Below are 17217 nucleotides of genomic sequence, written 5' to 3'. Positions count from 1 at the left end.
ATACTGACAGACCAAAGCATATCAGCAAGCGGCCGGCTAGAGATATATCAACAGACATAAAAGATGAAAAAATCCGCTTATAAAGAATGGCAAGGGCTTCTCACACAAAAGGACTGAGAGACTCCGGGTGGGAAAATGTGAATTTGAGAAGAGATGTGAAGTAGCGCGTGGACTCAGGCTGGCAATACGGAACAGTGATAGTACACACTATCTCGACTCCAGACATCTGTACATCATCAAAGACTACATCTCCGAATGTTCTAACGGTTACAGAGACTTGAGACTGCACAGAACATAGCTGCTGATTCCGACCCTCATAATGATGAGTTGGATCAAGAGTCGAAAAATAAAAGTTAATGATGTAGCTGCAGAAAAGTTATCAGAGAGTTAAATTATCTATGCTGCTGACACATAGTTCCAAAAAACGGCAAGATGGTAGATGTGGCAGTTGAGACCGCGTGTCAAATTTTTGATGAGGTCCATAAAATGAAAGTAGGCATAGAAAAATAATCAAGAACATAGCAAGTGGAGTAGCAGATTCACAGATCAAGCAGTGGACACAAAGGGTTACAGGTCAACGAAAAAGCCGAAAAGAAATGGAGATTTGTCACCCTCTAGCCAGTAAGGCGAAGGGACATCCCTCCGACAGCTGGTCGACTGGAGAAAGTCCGGTGCCCCACAATGGGTATCGAACACAGGCGGGCTACCGTTATCCAGTGACGCTAGTACTCCTCACACTCGGCTATCCGCTTGCCCCTATCAAAATATTGTAGTCTGCAGATGACACCCACAATTTTGTGGACGGTAATGAATAATACTTCAAACACGCAATCAACATCTAATCGACTCTTCATCCATTTGTACTGTAACAACTATAGTTTGACATTTAAAGTCCTCAGCCCAAGCTTAAACAACTCAATCTGCTCGTAGGGAAATGTAAACAAAGTTCGAACATATATTCAGTTTAATATGCGACAGGTCTCTGCTTGTTTTACTGAAGACCAAACATCATAGTAAAGAATTAAAATTTCTCACCGTGAGTAGGTGTACAGCTGCAGTTCAGACCAGAAAGAATGGTAATCCACACTCGGAGAAACTGCCCTTCGCCAGATAAATCCAATAACCTCACAGAAATCGTTCTGAACAAGCCAACAACATTCAACACATCTGTCACACAGACTTGCAAAATGATGTATAGTATGCAGGTGTGGCAGCCCAAGCTTGCTTGGGATTTGTCCACTCAAGTGCGTGGGAAAACAAAGAGCTCGAGTGTACTCACCTCTGGAGGCGACACGACCAGCAGCACACAACCAACTTAATCCAGGGTCACAGAGGAAATATATCGTTGACAACTTCGTTATCGTCGTCGGTGCAGCAGAGGAAACCGATCCCTAGGCTTGTGTTCGGGATGAGTAAAGCAGGTCACGTGGGACCCCAGGTACAACCATGTAACGCATGGTTGAGCACCTAAATACCACCGGCACACTCTCTTCTTTATTGCTTGTCAGCCGCTATCTGTCGGCTCACAACTGATCACATTATACGACAGTTTCATTGCAGATACTTGTAATAAAAAGATACTACATTGCTTACATAAGCAGAAAATACTCACTGTGAACAAAGAAATCATTGTTATACCCGCAAGAGATATTTACAGTAGAAAAAGTACTTCACTCTCGAAATAAACAGAAAATATTCATGATAGGAAAAAATTTCGCACTTCAAAGAGACAAGAGATATACATTCACGATAAAAAATGCAATTTGTTCTCTAAAGAAGAAATTTATTGCAAAAAATAATCAGTGCAGGAAGATAGCATGTCTACCTGTCTTTGATACAATGCTTCAAGAAAAAACCATCAACAAGTAACCTCAATATAATGTAAAAAAATTGCAAAATTGTTTGTATATTACGAAGCAAATAAGGTGAGCCAAAATATTCAATTGCTAAAAAAACAAGTCTAGTAGGCTAACAAACTAGTGATAAGCAAGAAGCTATGCAAGCAGAGCTTAAACAGAAAAATGCAGAAGTACGTTACAGTCCTGGGATGAGATTTTTTACCTACCAAAGTAAGAAACCTTTCTTCTCGCTAATATCTGATAATCAAAAGTTTTAAAATTTTATCTTCGTGCCAACTTCTGGATAAAACAGCAAGAGTTCTTGTGCAGGTACTGACCTTTTTCTCAACTGACAAATGTGTTAATATTGTGCAGAGCTTTTCACTCCAATTTTTACAAATCATGTAGGAGTCTCTAAGCAACTGAACTTGAAAGAAACTTAGCAGAGATAGCAAATATTGCCTACCAAGGCTTCCACCTTTCGCACGTGTACAGGTAGAAATCATAAAGAACACACAAAAAATAAACATACACGGAGGGCATAAATAAGCCGGGTAGACATACCTGATCTCTCCCATATGGGTAAAATATAAATCTTCTCGGCTGTAAAAGGACCAAGAGAACAAAAGAAAAACATTTAAAACTTGGAAAAATCTTTTATCTGACCAGTTACATGGAATGATAATGGATCAGTTTGTTTCTACAACAAGCTAACAGAACGAGGGTCGTAATGATGGCTTCAAGAAACACTTGTACAAGATCAACAAAATTTCTAGATAAATATATATAAATAAAAAAATGCAAAAGGAACACAACTACTGTAGAAGGATCACAAACTCTGTGTTTTGTAGCCTTTCACTGTTAACTACTAACTCAGCGCACATGCATGAAGCAAGTTTGCGATTAGTGTATGTACATGTTTGTTGACATATAAAAAAGTTTTTAATCACATCGTACTTCACTTATTTCACCAATAGCAAGTCTTTAGCCACCAAATGACATTCTTTGCACCGTCAACACACTTCCCAAAACATTTGTTTACTCCTTTCTTCTGGATGATGGCTCACACTTTCGACTCTGGGGGATTAGGCTGTCCTGGAGGTTTCTTCGTGTCTTGAGAGTAGACACCAATAAAAGATCCGTCCTCGTTAAATCTGGTCTGCTCCTCGCCATACTCAGAGAAGCTCTCATCATCGCCCTCTCCGAGAGGTATGTCATCAAAATCAAAGTTAACAGGTGTTTTCTTCACATCTAAATCGTTGTAGTCACTGTAAGAAGTCAAAAGAGGTTTCCATGGTAACATACCAAACATACGTAAATAAAAAATTTTTCAGCTGATGCTGAGCCAAGCACTGTGCAAAGGGCAGTAAAAAAGTCTTCAACATTTTACACACTACACGAAAATCGTCACATCAGAAAAAAGTACTTTCAGATGAAAAAGTATTCTTTCGTTCTCAAATATAAGCAAAATTAGAAATAAAAGAAGGTAGCAGAATATGATTGTAATTTCAGAATTATGTGGTGTCATATTTGGGTCACTTTTTATCATTTAGAAAAAAATGCATGAAAACAGAAAATTTTTTATCAAAGAATTAGTGTGACGAAAGAAGAGGAACGTACGCTCTAGACAGCTCATGGAAACCACTGTCCTTCAGTTCTTTCTCTGGGTCAAGCCCAGCAGCTGTCTCCTTCTCGTCGACTGAAAGTATAAACATAAAGAATGGTCTAACGCCGAAAGACAAAATTAAATTATCCGAAGATTTAAAGAATTATTATCTTTAACCAGCATGCTTTCTTTTTAACCTTTACGTGGATACTGTGATGGGTTAGTCGTTCAAGAACAACACATCAGAGTTTGTGGGTGTGGGGAGAGAGTTGCTTTATCTCTCAAATGTTGATGGCAGTAAAAGAAGGAATTTCCCTGTGAAACCCAAACTTATTAACTCTGTTATCACAATGATAGCATACACTTGCTGATGGTGTACTCATCGAATCAATCTCATGGAACCCTCCCAGAACTCTCAACCCAGTAAATATGGGTCTGTCCAATTCTTGCCTCATATCTTTTTGCATAAATGCAGCACTGACCGCTGTGCATCATAAACTGTTTTCTAGTGTCTTGTTTTGTTGCAAATCGTGTGTAATGAATTACCCTAGCTATTCTAGAAAGGAACGATTAGAGAGGACACCTATGAGTGAGAGCCTATAGAAGTGACTTCCTGAAAAAAGCATTCTCGTAATAAGGAAACTCTAACGATGTTAACAGTTGATTATTAGCATTAATACCCAGAAGGTTATGCTACATACCAGGGTACGTTCCCTCCTGCATATATCTGCGACATATGACACAGATGATGAGGAAGATGACAATAATGATGAGGCTGATACCAATAAAAAGACCGACGATCCAGTAGTTGAAAGAAGGCGCAGCAACTACTGGCTCTTTTGAAACAAAAATTTCACTTAATCAATGAAAGGTTGATAATGCTAAAGCAAAAAGAAAAAAAAAAGAAAAAGAAAAAGAAAAAACTTTCAGTGCTGTCACTGACACATGCTGTAAATCATACCACTCATAATATAAATTTAAGTTTCAAACCGACGCAAAACCTTTACTGATGGCCAATGGCCATTCTTAACTGGACAAATTGCCGAAGCGTTAAACTTTAAATGTGTCCTTTGGTCATGCTGTACTGGAAAAAAATAATTGTTTTTTGACTCAACAAACTGTTGTTCGTTCAAGGTAAGGAACTACTGTATGAAAAGAAGATCTACTTCCCTTGAAATTTATTTAATATATGACAGTCTAATTGAGTTCTTAATCTGTCACAAATTTAATCCAGAACCCAAAATAACATCATGAAACTTCGATTAGGACCTCGACAGTAAGCTGTTACAGGTCTACAGCTTTTAAAGAAGTATCGTGTTTATAAAATAAAGCCACAAGCAGCATATAAGCCGCAGCTTTCTAGATGAACCTTCCATAAGTTTATTGTTTTAGTTGTTGCTGTCATACCAAGGGCACCTGATAGGGCAGTGGTTAGGTCACTCGCAATGACAGGTCCTCAAGACACACACTGTATATGGCCGTCGGGGGCCTTCTCTGGGTATTCTGGTTTTCTCCCCATTCCATCAATCCTCTCTACCATAATGTAAGCACTGTGGAAGCACTGTCCTACTAAACTAGCTATCATAGCTGTTGTTGGTCATTGAAGAGTACCGTCAGAGGGCAAACCAAAACTGAAGATGAGCTTCTTCAAAGGGGATTAAGCTTCGGCACAAAATTAAAGGTTTTCTGTACAGTGCTTTGCAATGTGGCGTCAGCCAACCTCTTAAGATTTACAAGTGAGTAGAGAAACATATGGAAACCTCTAAGGGCTGTCACAGCGAATTGTGTAGTCTTAAACACAGTTAAAAAGTACACAAAACATTTACAAATAGAAGTTATGGGTAGAAATATTTCAGAGCACCAAAGTCTATCAAGAAGTGCAGTTTGTATTTTAATTTACCTATTGGGTGTAAAAATGAGTCCCCTCACCCAAAAGGTTTGCTGGCTTATAGTGTTAAGAGCTTGGGTTCATTATTTTGGTAACAAAAGTTTTGATAATTTTTTGGAAAAAAACATAATAACGATTTATGATCTCATTAATGACATGTGAACAGTCATATTATTTATAGATAACGAAACAGTATTACAACAATATTCGTGCTAAAAATTAGTTTGTCGTTATTTTGGACACAAAAGTGTAAACATATAGTCGGAGATGTCTTAGCTGAAAGTTAATAATTAAGTAACTTAAGAACACAACTTTTAAAGGAGTGAGACCCATTTCTAATGGTTCTATCTACCTCGAGGCCCAAACTGTATCTGGACAGTGACATCAACATGTATAGCTTCCACTGGATGGGAGATAACCCTGCGATAAAGACCAGCAATGTGCTTGAACTCCTCATCAGTAAGTGTAGAGGTATTGATGTAGGCTAGTTTGTTGACGAAGTCATAGGTAACGTATGGTGGAGCCTTGTCACCAGTGTAAGTCACATTTTTGAAGATCCAGGAGTAAGTCAAATTAGGAGCATACAGTGGGTCTGTGGAGGCCACTACAGTCAGGTCGACCACATCTCCCTTCATGACCTTCTGTTCAGCTGCTGGCCTCACTCTGATCTCAGTCGCCTCTGATAAAGACAAACATAACAAAACTGATACAAACCAGAAGATTTAAAGCAAAAAGAAGAAGGCAGGAGACTATGAGCTTGACAAAGCCACTTCAGAAACATAACTGTAAGAACGAAATACTTTAATTCCCAATTCCCTCTCGTCTTGTTATAAAACTTCAGCTATTGTACAAACTATGCTACCCCTTAACCGGAATGGGCTTTGGAATGTAAAAGTAACGCGTGAAACATGCAACAAGACTTTATGCAAGGTGTCTTCTCTAAAAGGGGTTTCAATTTACCAGACATGACCAGCCAATTTATGGTCTAGCATTGAAGAAAAAAGGTTTCCTATAATTGATTGGTAAATTTGGACTGATACAGATGCTATTTCCTTTCCCGTCTGCTAGATATTATTGAGACACAGCAATTAAAAAAAACTCAATTTCTAAAAATATCTGAGAAGGTTTTCTGTTGTGTTTATTTCCTTGTGAAATGAAAACTGACCATCATGGCTCTTTGAATCACTACTTTGCACGAACAAACTTACAATTCAAAAAAAAACACTCACTAATGACATTGATACAGCCATCATCTTTAACCATACCAACACTGTTAGCCACAGTGCACTGGAAACAGGCGATGTCTGTATCCTTGTTGACAGACTTGACTGTCAGTGTAGTTTTGTTGGCATTGAACTGATACTTGTTGGGATCTGAAACAAAAATGTGAAAAAAAAACTTAGATGATAAATACTGCAAAGAAATAGAGTGCTACCAAACAAGACATAATCTTGATATTCTAAAGCTTCAGAGAAAAAAAGTATTTAAAAACTAGTGAATTAAATTACCAACAAAATGATTTAAGCTTACTTCCCGTTTTGCTCATTCGAAATCATGATTTATAATGACTTAATAGTTCAACAATTTGCCTGCATGCAACACACCACTCCAAAGAAGCAGCCAGATCATCCCAACCTCACTTTGTCTATCATCTGAATTACGATTCTGCTACTTAAGAGAATCCTTACCATAGGTGGATCCCATCTGATCTGTATTCAAGGACCAATTTGGCTGACTAGGACTCTGTTCACCTTTTGCAGACCTCGTGACGCAGTGAAACACTGCATCTTTCCCTTCTACAACCGTCGTTGACTCCAGACGTTGTACCCATATGGGAGGAGCTGTAGATAAGTGAAAGGACAATAAATGAGGACACATCTTCTAAACTGGATGTAGATGTACAGGGGGTCAGATGAGGTTACAGGTACGAGTCTGCCCGCGACCAAAGAATTCACGCATGAAAGAAGGATGCTACTGCCCCCGAAGCTGCGGACTCTAACGACTTAAGCCTGTTGTCGAAGGGTGTTGTTGTCTCTGGTGGTATCTCTCTCGTGCACCCAGTAGCATGGAACCCGTACGTCTGGTCAGTCCGTGGCTCTGTCTCGGACACGCTCTGATTGCCCTCGGGATTCAGTCGCCTTCCCCTTTGTCTCCATAGAGGGGCTGGTGTAGAAGTTGCTCATCTAGCAATCGGATAAAAAAAAAAAAAAACTGCGCGCCGCATTCTGTATATACTAAGGCCTTCCTGACACGCGAGTGAGCATCGCTTGGACTACAACTTTTGAAAGAGATGAAACTCTGCCAGGTAAAAGAGTGAATGGGAAAAATGCATTGGCAAGAAAGTTTTGACAGGGATTATATTTTAGCAAACGGGAACCTTAACACAAATCTGATGTTTTTTTTACGCAGCTTACATGTGATGTTGAGAGCGAGGCTTGCGTCAGCAGCACCCAGTGCATTGCTTCCTCTGCATCTGTAGGTTTTTTCATCATCTTCTGTCACATTCATGATTGTAAGAGTTCGGCCATTTGAGACAATATCATAGCGACCTCCTTGTGTGATTGCTCGTCCATTCTGGTCAAACCACGTGATTTTGGGTACAGTCTCTGATGGGATGTTGCTTGCATAACTGTAGTGGGAAAAAAAAGAAGCTGAAATAGCATGTACTTGACTTAGGTGTCTACTCGTTCTTCATATCTCTGTAAATTATCATTCCTATCAAAATAATTTGGTAAAAGATACTTCATAAAAGTAAGGCTGAGACATACATTTAAGAACAGAAAATGGCATGCTCACAGTGTGTAAATGTACATATAAATCAATATACAAAAGGTACAGATAGGAGCTAGCTGGAAAACGATTCCTTTCAAATACCAACCAGTATCAATATCTGCCGGGATTTAGACAATATATAAAGAGTGTTTAAGAGCCCCCGAACAGCATGAAATTGTAATAATGCATACAATAATTCTATTAGTCTTTCGTCTGGGACACCATTATTAGCTTGCGTGTTGAAGTCTAAATGTGTGAATAGGCTTAAGCCACATAGGCCATATCGTTTCTACCTGTAGTCTCTTTTAACATCTAAATAATTAGGACGACACCTGCATAAAACTGTTTTCTAAACATATTATTTATATGGAGAAGAAAAATGTAGCCAACAAGAACTTACTATCCACTGAAGACACACTCAAGTTGGGCGTTCTTGCCAACTTCAACAGTGAGGAATGAATCAGGGGTTTTAAATTGAAGTTTTGGTGCCGAGTTTGCAACTGAAAAAATGCTTGTTTATTAATCTTTTTTTGCAACTTCTAACGATGAAAGATGTGTCACAGAAATAAAAGTCTGGCTATATTGAAGAAATGAAGTAGCTTTGAAGTCAAATCTTGCATCTAATTACAAATGTCAGTGTTCCTTCGGGCATGAATACTTTAAGAAAAGTATACCTTGGATATTGCATAAATGCATCACCCTCAAAATGAGAACACGCACATACAGAGAGAGAGAGAGCTTGTTTGCTAATGGTAACCAAAATAGAAAAAAATCAAGATATCAAAATAGTAGGAAAAACCCACAGAAAAACACACCAACCAACCCCACTAGCCCAATGCACCGCAAGGCTTAAGAGACTTCTCCTTACTATTTTCTGCTTAAATGGGAAACAAAAAGGAAACAAGTGTTTCTCTTGCTAAACTGACACTTAACAAATATTTGGAAATATTCTAGAAAATAGTAACGTTTTATTTCATGTTTCTAAGAGTGCCCCTCAAACCTTTGTATTTTTAAGTTATGGGTATTAAAGCAAATCCCACGACCTACTGAAAAAAATTATTTTACAGTTTTTTAGTACATTGCAAATAAAAGTCTGTTTTAAAAATATATTTTACTTACTTTATTTGTAACTTTATTTAGTCTGTTTGAATTTTGTTAGCGATTTTTTATTTTAGTTTGTGAGTTTATTTCCTCATTTAATTCAATATGAACTATAGAAAATTATGAATATTAAATGTAAACAGTAATGGGAAGAAAACACATTTTTCTTACATTTTCTTTGCCTTCTCTTCAATTGGATTTGTGTGCCGTCTGCTGAGGTAACTGCTGTTCTAGGACTAGTAAACTCTAGTTATCTCCCCTCATTCAGCATGTACGTTCTCATACAAAATTAAAATTCATAGAATTTTTTACTTTTATACTGCTAAAAATGATTTAATAATGCATTGTCACCGGAATCAAGTAACTGGTGAAACTTTTACACCTCTAGGACGATGGAAAGTGGGTAAAACAAAATCGCTGGCAAAATTCCAACCAGACAGATAGTGAGTTAAGTAAAAGGATGTAAAAAAGAGTAGACTGGCCTTCCACTCGGCACATCCCAGAGAAAAGATGAAAATTGAGTAAGTTGGCGAATGCTGGTAGTATTATCATCCTTTGCGCCAAAGGCTAGGGGACTTATAATGATGCTCGATGATAAAGAGAGAGAGAAAAAAGACAAGGCAAAAAGTAACAAATTAAGTTGGGCATCTTTGGTTTGCTCGTAGTTCGTACATTAGATCATAATGAATACAGTAAACAAAAGCCATTATCTTACTAGGTCCTGTGCCTGTGACAAACAGGGCTATATTACTGCCCATTTGGATGGTATGAGCCTTAACACTGGACATAGCGCACTTGTATGGAGAGGTTACGGCTCTTTCATCTGACTTGAGTACATATGAAAAGTGCAGATTGCCTGGAAAATAAATAGTTGTCTTCAAATATATAGTAAGTCATTTTGGGGGTTACAATTTCACATGACTACATATATAGCAATAGCACTGACTACGAGTGTATACAGCAGTAGTTGAGAACATTTTTTTTTTGTAAATGGTAACACTTGTGTATTTAAAGGGTCACCCATGCATATTATTAAGCTCAAATTGCTTATTGATTAAAAAGCCATATTTTTATTACTTGTTGCTTGTCCAAAAATACATTTTAAATATTTTAATCTTCAAAGAAAAGCTAGAAAGTAAGTTCTTACTGTTGATGTCACTGAAACTGAAAGACAAACATGAGAGAGAAAAAATCTCTGAGTGTGTGTGTGAAAAATAATATTTTACCTCCTTGGTCAATGAATTTTCTTTCATCTGGAAAGACCTCTATATTATTTTGATTATGAACTGTATACCACTTGAAAGTGATGGGTCCATAGTATTTTGGAAGATTCTCGTCACAATGAATCATGACATAGTTTCCTTCAGTACTAATGAAGCTCTCATTTGTTCTTGTTGGAAATGCATCTAAACCTGAATAAACACTTTCAAACGTTAACGCAAATAAACAACAATATTACGTATTATAAGAAACATTAAATGTCAACACTTTTGATAGTCTTCTGGGATGAAAAAAATCATCAGTTGATAATTACAAATAACAACACTTATCAAAGATAGGTGATACAAATATGACAGTTACAATATGTGGAAACCAAGATGTAAGCAGAAGATTCACAGATTTGGTTGAAAAAACTGTTTATAAAGTCAAGTTCATCAAGATTCCTTTGTTTGTAATTCACATCGAATCCGATCAGAAGATCTTTCAACTGGGAGGAGCATTAGTTAAACTGAAAAGTCTGTCCTTACATGTTATATTCTAACATTATTGGTTTTGTAGTAGACCTTGCACTCAGGAAAATTACAAAATTTTGGGTACTGCATGATGTAGACTGTAATTAGTTTTGTATTTTGTTTTTCTATTTACTTTCTGTGAAATATTTGATGTTTGGTTTCAAAAAACTAGACACAATAAAATGCCTTTCAATTAATTAAATGTTCATCTAATGAGAGATTCTTTATTTGACTCTTTTTGCTGTAATATAATGTCTACATACAGCTGATGTACATGACCAATATTTTGCCCAACCTGTATATAAATACAGTCAAAAAACCCCCATTGGTTTAGGTAGAATGTTTCACAGAATATAGATCACATTTCACTAAACAAATCTTTTAAACAGAACTTTACAATTCTAAAAAATACCACACCGTCCCGCTACTAGGACAGGTACTCAGTCTTGATTGTGTTTATTTATATTAAGGAAGGGAAAGTCACTCTCACTCACATCAAACCTTACGAACCTCATATGATTTGCTACATCTGTTAAGTTAGTTGTACTTACGGCCTACTCGGATTTCTTGTATTCCAGAAGCAGAAGTGACTTTCACGCCATTAGAAAAGGTGCTTTGGGCATGACACACAAACAAGCCTTCGTCTTCGGCAGTGATACTAGGAAATGTTAGAACTCCTGTTGATTCACTGAAGTTGATGCTTTTACTTTGTATGCTATGTTCATTCAACAACCACTTGTATCTGCAAAGGAAAATATTGTTACAAGCACAACCTATTTAACTAAACCTTAATGAGTAAAAACTGTTCATGGCAGGTCTGTAAGGGTGGGAGATCCACACACTGGACGCACAGTAAGCAGAAGTGTGCTGACCTAGGAATTCAGGTTTAAAAAAGACACAACATATGCTTCCAACATATAGATACAATTAAAAGAGAAAGGAAAGGAGTAGATCATTCCAGACAGGGGGCGTGAGAAAGAAAAATAAGCTGCTTGCAAGTGACAGTGTGTGTTGTACACCACCACAACAATGATGTTAACAATCAGTCACACAGTGTAATAGGTAAGAAACATGTCTGGTCTTGTCATCTTGTAACTTTTAAAGAAAGGTAATCAATTTCAAAATGTCCCTTTATCTGTTATTTTAAATTTAGATCAATTTCAAAAGAAAACAATAGTTCTGCTGCTGTACATTTTTCATCACAAAAGACAGCGAGATGGGGAGGTCAAGAGTGTCCTGGCCTTGTGACCACAGAGTCTGGCAACGTAATGGTTGACGATGTGTAGGGCGTGGAATGTAGTGATCAATTGTTTTTCATTGCCGGTACTTTCATAACTTTTGCTAGGCAGCTGCTTGATAGGCATGGAGAGGTTTTCATTTGCAGGCCACGACAGGCCTCAAATCGGCAACTTAGAGGCACAAAAAACGAACAAACAAACAAGTAAACAAACAAACAACAAACAAACAAAGGAACAAACAAACTAACAAACAAACAAACAAACTATAAAAGGGTGAGTGAGATTAAACACATTTTTTTCTATAAAAATGTCACTGACAAGATATATTTGTTTTATTATTGAAAAATGTACAAAAATGAGCTTGGCGATGACATTGTCAAAGATGATTCATTCATACTCACGAAGGAGCTGGTTGTCCAGTGGCAATGCACTTTACTTCCACCTTCTCATTAGCTACGAACACTAGCTGCTGTCGTTCTGTTGGCGACACGATTGATGGTGGAACTCGTACTGTTGACAAATAGGCATTCTAGTCTCTGGCTTTTAAAATGTAATGAAACCATCGCATTTATTTATTTTTTATAGGCTGCAGCGGATTATTCTAGCGTGTTCTGGTAGAAGAAACATGCGAATCTCACAAACCCTCCCGCTTGTCGTGGCAATGACAACTGTGTAGGCAGCAATAATTACTTGCTAGTCAAACTTTTCTCAATACATCACACTGCGCATTACACAATACATTACACTAGACATTACAATGACTCATGAACAATGCCAGCATGAGCTGTTTGGGCTATCTGGGACAACTTGAAAGAAAACTCGCAGACGAACCGTACAGCCCAAAATATCAAAGAAAAATTATGTATATCATGAATAAGTATGTCTTAAATGTAGATACTACAGCACTTACTGTCGTAAAATATGCACAAATCTATTATAAAAGTTAAAATGTATCAATAAACACACACTATTTTTATTTTCATCCTATATCTTATATAATTCTATATATATATAGGAAGGACCATAATGTGGTGCAGATTTACATACCACTGTTTGGGTCTATCTTTCACTGTAATAACGCAAAATCTAGATATAGACATAGATATAGTAAAAAGACATCAGTCTAGTGTGACCTCTCAATTGTTTGTGGTACCGTGAACATAGGAAAGTTACAATATTCGGTTACAGACTAAGTTTAGGTACACGTTGTCTTTGTCTGCTTATGCACCTACGTAAGCTGAGTAAATTTATCAAACATTAACTACATTCAACTTACTTTCTTCCGTGTTTGACTGTGCAAGTGTACCCAGCACAGTAAACAAGAGCTGAAGTATAGGATAAGCTCTCCAGGCCATCCTTCCCATTCTCTGACCTTCAGTTTCATTATCAGGGTTTTAGTCTTTTCTTCCTTTCTGACACTTATTGCTGCGACACCGATTGATCAGTCATTGATCTGTACACAAAACAGAATACACACGTGCCAAGAAACTGCACAAAAGTAGAAAAAATAATATAAGCTTCTAGTAGATGCGGGTGAAATGACAGAGATTAGATGGAAGAATTCAAATGATCAGATATTTTGCTGCTTACGTCCATCTGTCCAGCAAAGAGCAGTGGTTCATGACCCTGCGAATCACAACGTACCGTCTCACCCTAAGGCTGAGTCTTATCCTCTTGTCTTTATTGTAGACATATATACCAGCTGTCTGGCTGAGTCGATGAATAAATCAACTCTGAGTTTGCTGAGGTCTTGGGAGTCAGAACGACTGCAGTGATGCTTAGAAGGAGCACTGCCTAAATATATTTATTTGTCTTCATTCCCTCAAATCACCTAAATATTTTTAGCAAAGCCCATCACAAACAGTAGCAATCAGCTGTCAGTCTCCAACATCCACGCCTAAGTGTCCAGAACATGGTAATTAATTCACTGCAAAACATGAAGGATGCAAACTGCATCTCCATGTTAGGTTCTTGTAATGTATGAAACTGCATTTCTAGAAGGGGGAAATGAGTTACAACAAAGGAAATACCTTCATACTAAAAAAAAAAAAAAAACAACAACAAAAAAAAACACACCCACACACACGCACGCCCACACACACACAAAGCATTTCAGGGCTGGCTAGCCGGACTTGCCAGATTCCAACAAAATGTCCGGGTCGGTAGGTAACCTGCTGCCCTCGCAGCTGAAAGGCGCTGTCGATTTATTAGTTAAAGATTGGGTGGTCTATGAAAGACTGTCTTTGTTATCCCTCTGTTGTTCTGTGTCCCACAGTTTCTATACAGTTGCTGTACGATGTTAGTCACGCCCTACGACTGGTTCTGTTTTGTGTGCACTTCATGATAGGTTCACGAGTCAGGTGGCTTAAGGAGGATCTTTTGTTTTAAGATGGCTTCAGCATTTTATGCAATGGAAGAAAGAGGCAAAAATTTTGAATCGCCCCTGAGGATCAATAAAGTTGTATTTGTATTTGTATTGTAAGAAACGTTTTTAGAACAACTTCTAAAAAACCTGATGTGCTGTTTTACAGTAGTTCCAAAGTATTTGAAACCAGCCAGTCTCCATTGTTTTGGGGAGTTATACTGATACTTGGAAGTCTCCCACAATTAATTAACGATCTCCAATTAACGTCAGGTGGACAGACATAAAGGTTGGAAGTAGGACGCATATACTAGCATCCAAAAAATAATAAATAAGAGAGAGAGAGAGAAAAAACCTTGGAAAGTGACCATCTAGACCAGGGTGGGCAATTAATTTTCCCAAGGGGCCGCATGAGAAATTCGGATGGTTTTAGAGGGCCGGACTAATATAGTTAACTCAGTTTTACCCAATACTGTATATATAGTATATATACTGGCGGGCGGGCCGGTCAGAGACAGGAGGCGGCCGGATCCGGCCCGCGGGCCTTGTCTGATCTAGAAGAATTACGGGAGATATGGAAGTTTAAGAACAAAAAAAAGTGGTTTTCAAAATAACATGGGAATTGACAAAACCAGGCACAACCTGAAGGCGCAGTACTAATAAGCAACGGTAAGTCGTTACCCAGAGGCAAAAATGAATAAATTAATTATAAACTTCTTTTCTGAAGCTACAACGCGTTGTCCATACCCCACGGAAATTTCTTTACCCCAGAAAATATTTACCACCAAGGTCCAAGGATAAGCCAGCATTCGCGTATTCCAGGTGTTGCTTTATAAAAATGGAGACGAAACGCTTGCCCTTGATTTACCCCCGAATAACAATTATCCTTTATGCCGTGGTGGCGACTGTATTTTCCTAACTCCACCCATGCGCCGGCTGGTGAACGCGCTTACCAGCGCAAGAAACCCTGACCCCTGACCCCTGACCTTGCGTGCACTCGTCAAGTTTTATTTTCGGTTTGCGAAAGCGCGTGAAGGAAATTTATACCAACGCGCATGCTGACAGCCATTCTGTATAAAACAAAAGAAACGCAATTTTCTTGTTCTTGGTGGAAAAAAATTTATGAAATTTACAGTAATTAAAACCAGGTGTTTTCTTGGTAAGTTTTTTTTTTATAAAGTACAGATGAAAAACACTATTCCTTTGACTTTATACAAAACCATTAGAGTAGTACAACAATTGAGGTATTAACATGGTTTTAAAGCAGCCTTTCATTACGTCTAGACTTAACAAATGGATTCAAATGGAACTTTTGCAGCCATTATGGGGTGTGGGTGCAAATTACACTCTCATTAGAGGGATAGGGAGTGCTCAAGGGCAGTATAACACCTGTTAGTTGTTAACCAGGCAGACAGTGTAGATAATGGCTAGCTCAGTCATCATGTATTTACAAAAGTAAAAATAGAATAATTTGAGCACAATGGCTTCTCTGTACTGAATTATGACGCCTTCTATGATGCAAACCACACAAAGCACACTTTTTAAAATATGATGTCAGAAGTGTCATACGTCATTGTTTGCGTCATTTTGATGACGTCATTTTCACAAAAATAGATGTCATGGAGAGGCAGTTGGACACGTCTGTGTGAAGCCACCAAAAGAAGACCGGTCGAAAACTAATGAACAACGAAAGAATAACATTTGGTTCTACCATCCGATGGACAAGCTGTGTTGTTGGCGTCTTCGTGCACTTCATAAAACAGTGGACCTTCTACAGATGTCCTGACCGATGTCTAACATCAACTGTCTTCACTCTCCATCTCTGTGACTTCAGCTGAAGGTCAAAGTCTCCATTGTTTATCTTAGCGACAACTAACGATCAACAGTCTCCACTTTTCTTTATCTTCATTTGCAGGGACTCGTCAAAGTTTTTTGCTTTTCAAAGTTTTTGTTATTTTGCTTTTCTTAAGTCTTCATTCTGATCGCGGAATACCTGACGTATAAAGAAATATATCAGGGTGGAGAATTCGTTACAGAATGTCAGTCTTGACTTTTGTCAAGCTCCTTTGTAGTTCTGACAGTTTTGACTGAGACAATTGAGTATCATGTATTGATATAGATGCAAAATTATTTTTATATATCTTTTAAAGTGGCGTCTTAACCCAAAGGCGTCCCGTTTTGATACTAGCAAAGCGCAGCGAACATTTAATAACAAACAAGCAAACAAACAAACAAAAACCTAACTTTTAGGAAGGTGTACCTGATTCCAAGTGAACTCACTTTAACCTGACGCCACAGGGGCTAGGGGTGGTAAGCTAGATAGGAAGAGATGGACACCGTCTTCAAAAAACAGTGGTCCTGTTGAAAGTGTTTTCTTTGACCTCTCCCCACAACAATCTAAATTATTCTAAAGGCTTGGGGGAATACCTTTACATCATACAGGTAGAATTCTTAGACTGACTTACCTTTAGGCGGGATTACTCCTCTTCTTTTTCGCTCTTTTATTCCAGTCTTTAACTTTCTACTTCTGCAGCTATTACGGCCCGGTTACTCTGGGCAAGACTTTCTATCTCTGCAGCCACTGTCTTTCACCCTCTCCTCATTGTTCCCGGCAAACCCTGAAGGGTCTTCTGACACAGCTTACCCCTTTCGTCCTCCTTTTGGGGTTATAACCCCAGT

At 38.1% G+C, this 17217-nt stretch overlaps 1 protein-coding gene across 2 annotated transcripts; it reads right to left on the bottom strand.

Annotated features, from left to right (window-relative positions):
* Positions 1-1777: 1777 nt before the first annotated feature.
* LOC112561961 (neuroglian-like) lies at positions 1778-17196 on the bottom strand. 2 transcript variants are annotated; one of them, XM_025234836.1, is made up of 14 exons: positions 17004-17196; positions 13453-13629; positions 12578-12686; positions 11490-11680; positions 10432-10617; positions 9921-10061; positions 8505-8604; positions 7747-7961; positions 7021-7173; positions 6562-6705; positions 5685-6011; positions 4146-4280; positions 3459-3537; positions 1778-3106 (listed from the first exon to the last, which is right to left on the bottom strand). In XM_025234836.1, the coding sequence occupies exons 2-14, from the start codon at positions 13538-13540 to the stop codon at positions 2902-2904; spliced, it is 2073 nt and encodes a 690-aa protein (XP_025090621.1). In that variant the 5' UTR covers positions 13541-13629; positions 17004-17196; the 3' UTR covers positions 1778-2901. The 2 variants fall into 2 exon arrangements, with proteins under 2 accessions (XP_025090621.1, XP_025090622.1); XM_025234837.1 differs by lacking the exon at positions 17004-17196 and adding an exon at positions 13767-14505.
* Positions 17197-17217: the final 21 nt, after the last annotated feature.

Source organism: Pomacea canaliculata, linkage group LG4 (assembly GCF_003073045.1).
Source record: "Pomacea canaliculata isolate SZHN2017 linkage group LG4, ASM307304v1, whole genome shotgun sequence".
Taxonomy (NCBI): Eukaryota; Metazoa; Mollusca; class Gastropoda; order Architaenioglossa; family Ampullariidae; genus Pomacea; species Pomacea canaliculata.
Note: the sequence above shows the minus strand (reverse complement) of the source record. Positions and strands in the feature narration are given on the sequence as shown.

Coding starts and splice junctions, on each gene's coding strand:
- LOC112561961 (XM_025234836.1), bottom strand. CDS start 13,540: ATGGGAAGGATGGCCTGGAGAGCTTATCCTATACTTCAGCTCTTGTTT. Junction 10,618..11,489: donor ACAAGAAATCCGAGTAGGCC/GTAAGTACAACT, acceptor GTGTTTATTCAG/GTTTAGATGCATTTCCAACA. Junction 6,706..7,020: donor TCAGATGGGATCCACCTATG/GTAAGGATTCTC, acceptor TTTTTGTTTCAG/ATCCCAACAAGTATCAGTTC.